This window comes from Prinia subflava, chromosome 24 (assembly GCF_021018805.1).
Source record: "Prinia subflava isolate CZ2003 ecotype Zambia chromosome 24, Cam_Psub_1.2, whole genome shotgun sequence".
Classification (NCBI taxonomy): Eukaryota; Metazoa; Chordata; class Aves; order Passeriformes; family Cisticolidae; genus Prinia; species Prinia subflava.
The window spans coordinates 3,712,755-3,725,208 of record NC_086270.1 but is presented as its reverse complement, the minus strand read 5'-3'; the positions used below and the strand labels follow the sequence as shown (position 1 = coordinate 3,725,208).

Below are 12,454 nucleotides of genomic sequence, written 5' to 3'. Positions count from 1 at the left end.
TCCACATCGCTGTCCTAGGCCAGCAAACACTGCAGTGGCCAAACAGCTATTGCAGTGTTCTCAGTGGTGGGGTTTGGGTGGGTTTTTCTTCTGGAAACTGGCTTTATGGGGTTTTTCACAGGACTGCAGGGAATTCTCATTCCCATGTTCACTTACTAGGTAACAGCTGCTCACAGAGGCACCTCAAGCAGGGATTTCATTTGTTTCCACTGAGAAGTGAATCTGTTGTGCCCCTTCATTTCACTAGAAACAATCACACCCAGAGCTTTGGTGTTGCCTGTGCTCAGTTACTGCTGATGGTTCTGATTTTCTAAGGAAAAAGCCCCAAGACACCTGTCCAAGAGTGAGCTGCCATTTCTTTCTTGGTGCGTGTGACTTACTTTTCTTGTAGGCACTTCTATATTGTTTCTGAATCTTCTACAACGTTTTCAAACCAATAATATCAGAGAGATGTTTGCATTTAAAAATGTTTATTAGTTATTGCTCTGAGGGTCATTAGCACGTTACCAACAGGCAAGTCCCAGACAAGTTCACTGTTCAAAGAGCTGACTGCTGAGATGGCTCTGAAGGAGGGAGCAGTAATTAATGAAGCTCTTGAATTTCAACTCTTCAAGAGAGAAAGAAAGAACACAGTTACACTGCCTGCTGTTACTGGTAAGTGAAAACTCAAGATCGTTTTAGGAAGACAAATCTTAGTCACTAATTGCAAGCTTCTTGCTCTGACAGCTCTTCTGAGCCTGCCTCGAGGACAACAAAACAATTAATTCTTTGCTGCAATGAGGCATTCAAGTTGGGCCTGAAAAACAAATGAGACAGTGAGACAAATTAGATTTCCTTAACCTAAAAAATAAACCCTCAGTGCTGTGAAGGGCTAAATTTTCTGTTGGATGTTCACAGCAAGGAGCTGAGGGACGCTGTGCTGCTGCCAGGAGAGCCAGGCCAGGTTTGTTCCCCAGCAATTTCATTCCTACATGTTTTATAAATCAGTTTGTCCTTCCTGGCATGCACACTTATTGCATTCTGAGGAGAACAGAGCTGGCCTTGGCTCTGTTGTACGATGAGAGACTTGGTTTAGAATGTGAAGCATCGAGGGGGAAATTAAATAAAAACTGTTGAAACAGTGGTCTGAATTCTCTGATTTCAGGCTGGAATATGTGAGCTAAATTAAGTATTTGGCTCTCTAGCATTTGGAACATGGACTGTCTCTGGGACAAGAGGAGCTGAGAACAACAAGTTTTGTGATTACTGAGACAATTTGATCCCAGTTCGTGGAGGGATGGGAGCAGCCAGCACAGTAACCCACAGCAGTGGCACAAACAGCTGGTCAAGGACAGGTACTTCAAGGAAGAAATGGATTCACATATCTGATCTGAGATTTTGTGTCCTAAAACATTCCAGGGCAGTCCTAAAATGTGAGTTAAAAAGTAGGATCTGCAGGAAAAGCAGCTTGTTCTAAGGGAAATGTTTTTAGCTGTAGCCAGAAACATTTGACGTTGTTCAGGGAGACATTCCTTCCTTACTCAAAAGATGTGGGATTCTTTTCCTTTTAAAAACAAAGTGCAGAACAGAAGCTCTGCTCTCCCCAAAGCCACATGCACAAATAATTATCCAGTCCCTGCACAGTTGTTCTTGGGTAATATTTAATGTTAAGTGGTGTGTTGTGTTACTGGGGCTTTAATGATTTTAATGGGAATTTTACCACTAGTATTTGGAATTCTGGATTTTTACTGACCTGTAAAGCCATTAAAGCCCCTGTGTTACTGGGGCTTTAATGGTTTTAATGAGAATTTTACCACTAGAATTTGGAAGTCTGCATTTTAATGAGAATTTTACCACTAGAATTTGGAATTATGCATTTTTACTGACCTTCAGCTGCTGGTTTGTCCGTTTGAGGAACTGAACCTCTTCACTGTGTTTCTTCTCTTCTATTTCTCGCCGTTCAGTTTCCTGCCTTTCAATAGCCTCACATTTTGCTTTCTCTTCGCTCACTTGTTTTTCCAGCTCTTTATTTTCCTCTTCCAGCTCTACAATCTTGGAAAAGAGTACAGATGGGTCAAGTTTTGTTGGCAAATAGTCAATTTTCAGTTAAGATGGGACTAATACTTTGAGAGGCTACCTAGAACAGAGGCTAGACAGTGTTAAAGGAATAAAGTAGGGGTTTTTTAAAAAGGCCTTTAAAGGGTACACCTTGGGCAGTACAAGAGCCTGGCTGAGACTACACCCAAGATGCACCATGGGTCACGAGTTTTCACACTTTTATAAGTTTTGGTCCATTTATTTGGGTTAATTGTAATCTCCATATTTGGATTAATTGTCCAATTACAGCTCCAGGTTATGCAGTCCCATCCTCACAGATTCACTGCTGGTTTTACTTTTGGGCTTGCAGCTGCAACAGTGTCCTTGGTTCTGGGGCTGGAAAAGGATTGTTTTGTTTAATTAAACTGTGAAAAGAACTTGCTAACACTCTGTATGAAGTTCAGAGTTACGTACTAATGCAGTACAGAAGCTGGAAAAGGATTGTTTTGTCTAATTAAGCTGTGAAGAGAACTTGCTAACACTCTGTATGAAGTTCAGAGTTACATACTAATGCAGTACAGAAGCTGGAAAATGACAGCTAAAACTTAAAGCATCAGGACAAAGTGGTGTGTGGTACAATCTTTAAAGCTGTAGAACAAGCTTCACAAGTGCAGCTAACCCTGAGGACAGCCAGCTGAGTATTTTAACGGTCTTTGCTGCCATCCCGTGGAAACAACGGATGTAAGGCTATAAAATCCGCTCATTTCCCCCGCAGGGAGCTCTGTCCCGGGGCTCCCCACTCACCCTTTTCTCCAGGTGGGCCTTGCCCTGCTCGGCCTGCAGCGCCTTGCGCACACCGAAGCTCACGCTGCTCTCGTAGAGCGTCTGGTACGCGGCCAGCGTCAGCTGCAGCTCGTCCCGCACCCGCAGCAGCAGCAGCCCCCGCTCCGCGCAGCTCACCGTGGTCTGCCGGATCAGCTCGTCTGCAACGGGCAACGCAGGCTGCAGAGCCTGCAGCTGGGAGTGCTGGCACTGCTCCTCTCACTGCTGCTCTCACCCACCCCTGCAGAGCCTGCAGCTGGGAGTGCTGGCACTGCTGCTCTCACCCACCCCTGCAGAGCCTGCAGCTGGGAGCGCTGGCACAGTTCCTCCCACTGCTCCTCTCACTGCTCCTCTCGCTGCTCCTCTCACTGCTGCTCACTGCATCCCTGCTGCTCTCACTGCTGCTCTCACTGCTCCTCTCACTGCTGCTCTCACTGCTCCTCTCTGCTCCTCTCACTGCTCCTCTCACTGCTGTTCTCACTGCTGTTCTCACTGCTCCTCTCACTGCTGTTCTCACTGCTGCTCTCACTGCTGCTCTCACTGCTCCTCTCTGCTCCTCTCACTGCTGTTCTCACTGCTCCTCTCACTGCTGCTCTCACTGCTCCTCTCTGCTCCTCTCACTGCTGTTCTCACTGCTGCTCTCACTGCTGCTCTCACTGCTCCTCTCTGCTGCTCTCACTGCTCCTCTCACTGCTCCTCTCACTGCTGCTCTCACTGCTCCTCTCACTGCTCCTCTCACTGCTGCTCTCACTGCTCCTCTCTGCTCCTCTCACTGCTCCTCTCACTGCTCCTCTCACTGCTCCTCTCAGTGCTCCTCTCACTGCTGCTCTCACTGCTCCTCTCAGTGCTCCTCTCACCCATTCCCTGCACATCACAGCCAGGGACAGGTAATAATTGTCCCGTGGTTGTTGAGATGGACGCTGCACTCAGAGTGCTTCTTATAAACTTCAGCAGGCTCTGAGCACCGGGATCTTGTTATCCACAAGTCCCTTATACTTTTTCTGTGTAACCTCCCATGAGCAGCTCCACACAGCTCTGGCTCTTTCTCTCCTCCCTTCCTTCTGCAATTCCAGCTGGCTCCTTCCTGTCCCTAGCACAGCCACCTAACCCTGTCTGTCCCTTGTACAGCAACTTCTCTTATCTGTCCCTTACACAACCTCCTGTCCCTCCTCCTCACAGCACAGCCAGCAGACTCCAACTATTTTACTATTTTATCACACCCAAGGCTCTTCCCACTCTTTGATAATTAACACAGCTCCAATATAGTGGAGGCAGGATTGCCTTTAGCACTATCTCTGTCTGTCTCCCCACAGTCCCTGTTACATGAGGGTGTAAAATAAGGTTCTGGAAGGGTAAATGTGGCCCTGAAGGGTCACTGAGGTCCTGAGGTGTAAATGGGGTCCTGGAAGAATAACGATCATTTTCAAAGAATAAATGGGGTCCTGGAAGGGTAAATGGAGACCTGAGGGGAAAATGAAGTCCTGGAAGTGATGCCTTAAGCTTTAGCTTTTACATGGGGGGGGTGAAGAAGGTTCTGAGGCAATAAAGAGGTACTGGAAAGGCAAATGCAGGCCGTTGGGGTAAATGGGCCCACATTTAGGATGACATCTACTAGTGGCAGCAATAATTGATTTGTTTTGAAACATTGCAGCCGTAGCATTGAGAGCAGCAGGTCAAAGCAGAGTGCTTGTAGCCCTTCGGGTAATGCCAGTGATGCAGATCCCCTAAAGCTGTAACAGCAAACACTAAAACCTGTTATAAACCTGTTATAGTCATGGGGGAACCTTCAGAGGATCCTGCGCTCCAACCCTCACCTTTGGGAGACCAGCACTGAGTCATCAGAGCGTATGAGATACACACGGCTCTAAGTTACTTCAAATAAACTTGGTTTGAGTGCAACTAGGAGGATAACTAAGAGTGTTTAAAGCTGTTTGCCATGTGCGGGCACCTCCTGGCGGCCCGTCCCCGGGGTGTGAGCGGCGTGCTCAGCGGGCACTGACCGAAGCACTGCGTGTACAGCTCCCTGCGCACGGGGCACAGCCCGGTCTCCCGCGCCTGCCGCTGCTTCAGCTGCCGGTCCAGCTGCTCCTGCAGCAGCACCACGTCCTGGCGGGTGCTGGGCGCGGTGGACACCTCCTGCACCCACAGCTTCCGCGCCTCCTCCCACTCCCTGCCGGAGAAGCACGGGCCGTCAGCGGAGCCCCGGGCGCCCCCGGGCGCTGCCAGCCCCGGCCCGGCCCGCTCACCGCGGCGGCAGGATGGTGTTCAGGAGCTCCTGCGGCTGCTGCGAGGACGGGATGCTGGCGGGGGTCCGCGGGCGGGTCCCCTTCACCGAGTGGCCCTGCGGGAACACGAGAGGACAGCGCCGTAGTGTTAGCGTAGGAAAACATAGAACCACACGAAGGCGATCATATGCGGTTCTTTATTTGCGCGCGGGGACACAGGGGCGATGATACACCCAAATCTTGTGCCCAAGAATACAGAGTCGATTTGTGATTTTTATAGTTTAAATTATACACATGTTAACTAACCTCCACCCCTAGATACTGATTATCCTATTCCTTAGTTACTATCTTAAATCATACCTACGCTTCTACCCTGATCCACACTTGATTTGGTTAAAACAATGCTTCTCAGTTATCTTCCTGGGCTACAGTCACACTTGATTCGGTCATTACAATGGCATGGAGCTGGTTGCAGAAGCTGACGCTTGTTCCAAAGCCGAGCTGCGTCAAGTTCCAGTTGTACGTTCTCTACTTTCCTCCCCCCACACATACCTCAACTTAACCCCGTGGTTAACTTATACAGAAATTATATTTTTTAACCCTCCACCATCAGTAGCATCAGGCAGGGCACCGCGCTGCCCTGGGTCCCCGGCGGGGCGCGGTGTCCCCCCGCTCACCCTGTCTCCTCGCCGGGACACCAGCACGGGCTGCGAGTACCGCAGCAGCGACTCCTGCGGCGCCGCCATGACAGCCGCGGGCCCGTCACCATGGCGACCGCCACCATGGCGACCGCGCGCGGCCCCGCGCAGGCGCAGCAGCGCCCGGGCGGAAGCGCGGTTGGGCGGAAGCTCTGGCGGACCGGAAGTGGCGGCACTTCCCGTGGGGACGGGCGCCATGGAGGCGGCGGCGGAGGAGCGGCGGCGGGAGCGGCGGCGGCGGCGGGAGGCGGCGGTGGTGAAGGCCGAGCGGCGAAGCCCCCGGCGCAGCCCGTCGCCGCCGGGCGAGGAGCGGCGGGGTCCGGGCAGCCGCGGCAGCAGGTAGGGAGGCCCGGCCGCGCGGCCCCACGCTCGGCCCGGCCCCCCCGCTCAACCCCTCCCGTTGTTCCCCAGGTCGCCCCGGCGGAGGAGCCGGTCCGGGCGGAGGAGCCGCTCCCCGCGAGGCAGGAGGAGCCGCAGCCACAGCCCGCACCACGGCGCCGTGAGGGTAAAGCAGGTAAGCGGTGCTGTCGGTACAGCGGGGCCCTGCGGGCGCCGCAGCGGACGCGGCTCCCGGGGACTCGGCTGTGCCGAGAACAGAAAGCGCCTCCTCACTTGTCAGTTCAGAGTGGGCCCTGCAGAGCGTCCCGTGAGCAGAGGGAGGATCTGGGCGAGTCAGGAGCTCCCACTGCCCAGCTCAGGCTGTGCCACCAGACTGCAGCTCCTGTTCGAGCCCAGCCTGTGCCACAGCTCGGGCGTCCTTCACCCAGAGCAGGTCACACCGCCTGTTTCTGGTGCTTTATTCTCTGCAAATTATGGGAACCCAAGTAGGTTGGCAAGGAAATCTGTTCCACAGCGTATCAGAGCTGCACACACACGTCTCAGTGTGTGAAGGGTTGGGATTTCCCGAAAGGTCGAGGTGGATGTGCTGCTGTTTGACCTTGGCTGTCCCTTGCAGGAGCGAGAGGATCACTGCCGCAGGGGGAACGAGGAGCGGAAACCGAGGCACCCCTCGGAGCAGGAGCACCGGCGGGACAGGAGCGGGGACAGGGACAGGAGCGGGGACAGGGACAGGCACAAGGAGCACGCCGACAGAAAGAGGAACCCCGGTGACAGGCCGGGAGCTCGCGGCCACGAGCGGGACACGCAGAACCTGCGGGAGCAGCAGGCGGAGAGGGAGTTCTACAACGAGAGGAGGCGCGAGCACCGGCAGGGCACCGAGGGCGGCGGCGAGCAGAACGCGGAGCCGTGGCAGCCGGAGAGCAAACCCAAAGAAAAAGCTGCTGAGAACAAGCAGAAGCCGAGCTTTGAGCTGTCGGGGGCGCTGCTGGAGGACACCAACACCTTCCGCGGGGTGGTGATCAAGTACAGCGAGCCCCCCGAGGCGCGCATCCCCAAGACCCGCTGGCGCCTGTACCCCTTCAAGAACGACGAGTTCCTGCCCGTCATGTACATCCACCGGCAGAGCGCCTACCTGCTGGGCCGGCACCGCCGCATCGCCGACATCCCCATCGACCACCCCTCCTGCTCCAAGCAGCACGCCGTCTTCCAGTACCGGTGAGCACCGGGGGGCTCGGGCAGGGGACAGCTGTCACACCCGGGGTGCTTGGGCAGGGGGACAGCTGTCACACCCAGGGGGGCTCGGGCAGGGGGCAGCTGTCACACCCGGGGGGCAGCTGTCACACCCGGGGGGCTCGGGCAGGGGGCAGCTGTCACACCCCGGGGGGCTCGGGCAGGGGGCAGCTGTCACACCCGGGGGGGCTCGGGCAGGGGGCAGCTGTCACACCCCGGGGGGGCTCGGGCAGGGGGCAGCTGTCACACCCCGGGGGGCTCGGGCAGGGGACAGCTGTCACACCCGGAAGGGCTCAGGGGCAGCTGTCACACCCGTGGGGGCTCGGGCAGGGGGCAGCTGTCACACCCGGAAGGGCTCAGGGGCAGCTGTCACACCCGGGGGGCTTCGGGCAGGGGGCAGCTGTCACACCCGGGGGGCTCGGGCAGGGGACAGCTGTCACACCCGGAATGGCTCAGGGGCAGCTGTCACACCCGTGGGGGCTCGGGCAGGGCACAGCTGTCACGGTCCTGTGTTGGAGACCTCGGCATCTCCACGCACGGCCAGCCCAGACACCGCGACACGGGACGAGGATCAGTTTGTGCGCTGTACGATGATGCTGATTCCTGTGAGTTCTTGTTTTGAGAGATCTTTGGCAGCGGTCTTAAAGCGACGAAGCAGAGGTAGGGTGGAAGGCAGCGAGGTAGCGATGTTTATTGTGCCGCAAGCGCACAATATGTGAGTTAGAAAGTAGGATCTGCAGGAAAAGCAGCTTGCTCTAAGGGAAATGTTTTTAGCTGTAGCCAGAAACATTTGACGTTGTTCAGGGAGACATTCTTTCCTTACTCAAAAGATGTGGGATTCTTTTCCTTTTAAAAACAAAGTTCAGAACAGAAGCGATACCTCACGCCTGCGTCTGCTCTCGCAACTGCCCCGAGGGCGGTTCTGCGTACACCTTTATACAGATGGTGTCAGGGAGAGGTAAAGGCAAAACAACCAATAGAGGGAGTTCTAGGGACTGTTAGACAGGTGCAATATTCAACTTTTGTCAGCCAGGGGACAGGGAGAAATACAAAACTCGCGGGCTTTCTGACGGACAGAAAACTGACAGTTACGTCACTTGCCGCAGGGGTACACGTGGATGGGGAGGGAACAAAGGAAGATATAACAAGCTTAATAAACCAAATTTCACACACCGCCACAGGCAGCAAAGCAAAGCACCTCGGGGTGGGTGGTGGGGAGGGTGATTTGCTGTCAGCATGCTGGGAGTGAAATTTGTGTGTGAGTGCTGCGGTGTTGCAATTAGACACGAAGTAAAGATGCTTGGCTGCAGCAGTTAGAAGGCATCAGAAGGCTTTAAGGTAATTCCTTTCAGCCTTTTTATAGCCTGCTGTGCTAAAAAGGGATGCCATTGGTCCACAGGATGGACACTCTCTCTGTTGGTTAAGTAACACAAACAACACCTGAGAGAGTAACACAAACTACACCTTTCCTGTAGTGGGAAAGGAATATTGATTGCCCCAGAAATGTTATGGGAAGAAAAGTTATTTACACAAAGCTGCCTGAGAAAGGAGAAACTTTTGAAAACTTTCTCTTGGGAAAAGCCAGCAGTTTTTAGGCTGCAGAAAACCAGGCCTACACTGCAGATCATCCCAGCAGCAGGCAAAGATATCTGAGATTCCTGTAATTTAGCTGCAAGCAGAGAAATCAAGTAGTGGGGTTAGGCACAGCATGGGGTGTGAATCCAGGCTGGAATAACCCACCAGGTGTGATGGACAGTAAAAGCATTTCAAGGAGAGGTTTGTTGGTTTGCTGTCTCACAGGGAGGGCAGCTGTGCTCTGATGCAGAGGGGGCTGCTGCTGCCAGCAGTGCTCTCTTGGAGAACATCTGTCCCAGTGCAGGAGTTGCTGTGGTACATCACCACAGGCTGGAAATGAAATTTATGTGTGAGGGCTGCAGTGTCACAATTAGACACAAAGTAAAGATGCTTGGCTGCAGCAGTTAGAGGCTGAGGGAATGGTGCAGCCTCTCTGTCTCAGTTTCTTGTTGCTGCTCCAGTCTTGGGGCGGATGAGCGCTCACTGCACAAACCCGCCTGCCCGTGGAGCACAGTTTCTGTCTCCCCTGCTTTTGCTGCTTTTGCAGGATGCTTCCTGTCTCTCTGGTGGCTGAGGCAGCTGTTGCCATGAGGTTTTTTCCTGGTTTGCTGAGTGTTCATATTAAAGGAGAAATGTGCAGTTTCTCGTGCTCGTGAATGTAAACACAGGACCATATTTTGTAAACCCTGCCCTTGTTATGAATTCCTTCTCAAGGAGAAGGGGAGGTTGAATGACAGCCTCCTTGGCCAATGTGGTGGGGAGGTGGGAATTCCATCCTCCAATCCACAGGCCTCATAGGAAATGTATAAAAGTGGGTTTTTGTAAATAAACTTGGTCTTCCTGCCCTGCATGCTCGATGAACCCAGATCTGTCCCCGAGTCTCACTTCTCTATCACCCCGCGGTGACAGGCAGCGTTTCTGTTTTGCAGGCTGGTGGAGTACACCCGGGCTGACGGCACCGTGGGCCGCAGGGTGAGGCCCTACATCATCGACCTGGGCTCGGGGAACGGCACCTTCCTCAACAACCAGCGCATCGAGCCCCAGCGCTACTACGAACTCAAGGAGAAGGACGTGCTCAAGTTCGGCTTCAGCAGCAGGGAGTACGTCCTGCTCCACGAGTCCTCAGATAAATCTGAGGCCAATGCGAAGGACGATGATGAGGATGAGGAGAAGGAGGAAGAGTCTGACAGTTAACGGATGAGGAAGAAGCTGGGGAGAGGCAGAGGAGAGAAACTCCTTGCGATTGAACAGGACGGGGATGTGAACACGGAGCAGTGCAGCACTGACGCCTCTTGTTGCCTTAAAGTCCTTTCTGTGTTGCTGGTCTGTTCCCATAGTTTGTTTTGGGGGGCTTTGCTCGTTATTTGTCTTTGATAGTTTTGCATATCAGGAAATACAGCTTTACTTTTTATTTTATTTTTCTCCCAAGAAGCTGAAGAGCGCCTGGAGGTGAAAGCTCTGGTGCTGGAAACCCTCCACAGATGTTGCCAGACTTCCAGCAAACCATGTCAAACACGGACAGCATCTGGAAAATTATTTTTATGGCTGGTTTTGTTATAGCCCTTTGAAAATGCTACAGACTGAAAGATTAATTAGAGAGTACCTGATGCGTGTCCTGTTCCGTAGTTTGCCAAATTCCTCTGCCTGTTGGGAGTTCAGACAGGAGAATTTACCTGGATCACTGCTAAATTGGCAGAAATGTGGCAAAGACCCTCGTATATTTGTATGTTTGGGGTATTGAATTTGCCTCATGGTGACTGAGGGATGGGCATTTCACTGGAATTACGCCTGGAAATCACAAGGGAACAGGAAACAGACATTACACAGCTCCTGGAATTTCAGGTGAAGAGACTGTGACCCAAGTTTCCTGTTCCCACACACGATGCTGAAACTGTCCTGGATGTGGAGTGTCTGGGTTGAAAGCTGGAGCCCTTATTTCTGACCCCACCCCAGGGTTTGTTTGTGTCACACAGAATCACCACTGCTAGGGTGACATGTTTAAACCAGTTTGCACTATTTAAGTTCTCTTTTTATAAAAACATCCCCCTGTCCTTTGTTTAACACAGTAAAGAAGTCAGTGTTCAGGGAGAGAAGCACCAGCCCCATTCAGTGGGAGTTGCAGAGTCTTTGGTGTCTCCTCCACGTTGCTTTATGTTCAGTGTGTGTGTCCCAGCCTTTATTGATCCACCTGGGTGTTTGTGGTGTCACCTGTTTGTCCCTGCTGTGTACACACTGTACACCAAGGTGCTTGTTGTACACGTTGATAGTGTAAATACGGGGCATTGCTGTGGGGTTTCAGATGGGTAGGATGGGGTTTGAGCAGGAGGAGCTCCTTTATATCTACTCCAAGGGTTTTTAAATAAACAATTTGTAAATTTAGCCCTGGTTGCTTTCAGTTGTAATATTTTTCTAGTGTCTTTTTTTTTTCCCTTGAAAGAAATGAAGTTTCAGTACTTGTTTCTGTAGTAAAGAAACCAAGTAAGTTAAAAACTGCACAATTTATATCCTGGAGAGGCTGTGAACACAGGAAGTTTGTGTCACCCCCTTGGTGGGGCCTTTCTCAGCTGAGGGTGGCCAGGGTGACTCGTTCTGTGTCCCCTGACAGTTCACACAGGAGTGTGAAGTGACAGAACTGCTCTGCTGCTGAAGTGCAGACTGTTCCCTCAGTGTCACTGCAGAGGACTGGAGTGCCACAGTTTAATAGGATCATAGAAAGGTTTGGGTTGGAGGTGTCAGGAAAATTAATCCACTAACACCAGAGGTTTACATCCAAAAAGGAGACAGAGGAGTCCTGGAACTTTATTAGAATAAATTAGAGGCCGTGGGGCATTTCCCATGGGGTCTCTCAAGTTGTTGTTGGACACAGCCTCCTTTTTATTCCAATTTCCTGGGCACATTTCCTTCTCTCTGAGGTACCTGAGACACACAGACTTCCCAAATCACCTGGTATTAATGTAATCACCTAGTTCTAATGTATAACCCCCCCTTTTTCTTTTCCTTTTGTCAGTCAGTGCAATTCCTATGGAATTTATGGTTCTTCCCATTGCTTCTTTCATCCCTCAGTATCCAATTTTATTTATCAGCAGACCTACAATAGATCTGTGAAGACAAATCCTTCTGATTCCATTCATAAATCAGTGGAATCCTTCCCACTGTTTCTATCTCTCAGCACTAGTTTTATCCACTAGCAGTTGGTTTGTAAAGACAAACCCCTCATTCCTTTCAGAGGGACCCCAAAGATCACAGATTCATGGAACCTCTGAGTTACTGAGGCCAGCAAAATACTGAAATCCTTAAGGCTGGCACAATCACAGAATATTGAAATCATTAGGGCTGGCACAATCACAGAATATTGAAATCATGAAGGTTATTGAGTTATTAAGGCTGACAGAATCATGGAATATTGAAATCATTAAGGTTTTTGAGTGCTTAGGCTGGCAGAATCACAGAACACTGAAATCATGAAGGATTTAGAGTTACTAAGGCTGGCAGAATCACAGAACACTGAAGTCGTTAATATTTTTGAGTTCAGGCTGGCACAATCACGGA

At 51.9% G+C, this 12,454-nt stretch overlaps 2 protein-coding genes across 3 annotated transcripts; one reads left to right on the top strand and one right to left on the bottom strand.

Annotated features, from left to right (window-relative positions):
* Nucleotides 1–453: 453 nt before the first annotated feature.
* On the bottom strand, nucleotides 454–5,864 carry DNALI1 (dynein axonemal light intermediate chain 1). The gene is made up of 6 exons (XM_063418728.1): nucleotides 5,741–5,864; nucleotides 5,085–5,179; nucleotides 4,839–5,008; nucleotides 2,821–2,999; nucleotides 1,867–2,031; nucleotides 454–796 (listed from the first exon to the last, which is right to left on the bottom strand). The coding sequence occupies exons 1-6, from the start codon at nucleotides 5,807–5,809 to the stop codon at nucleotides 761–763; spliced, it is 714 nt and encodes a 237-aa protein (XP_063274798.1). The 5' UTR covers nucleotides 5,810–5,864; the 3' UTR covers nucleotides 454–760.
* Nucleotides 5,808–11,291, top strand: SNIP1 (Smad nuclear interacting protein 1). Of its 2 annotated transcripts, XR_010082951.1 has the most exons (5): nucleotides 5,808–6,100; nucleotides 6,173–6,275; nucleotides 6,717–7,315; nucleotides 9,835–10,228; nucleotides 10,335–11,291. XR_010082951.1 is itself a non-coding variant. In XM_063418726.1 (4 exons), exons 1-4 carry the CDS (start codon nucleotides 5,808–5,810, stop codon nucleotides 10,097–10,099), a joined length of 1,260 nt encoding a protein of 419 aa, XP_063274796.1. In that variant the 3' UTR covers nucleotides 10,100–11,291. The 2 variants fall into 2 exon arrangements, 1 of the variants encoding a protein (XP_063274796.1); XM_063418726.1 differs by having other exon boundaries at nucleotides 9,835–11,291.
* The last annotated feature ends 1,163 nt before the right edge of the window (nucleotides 11,292–12,454 follow it).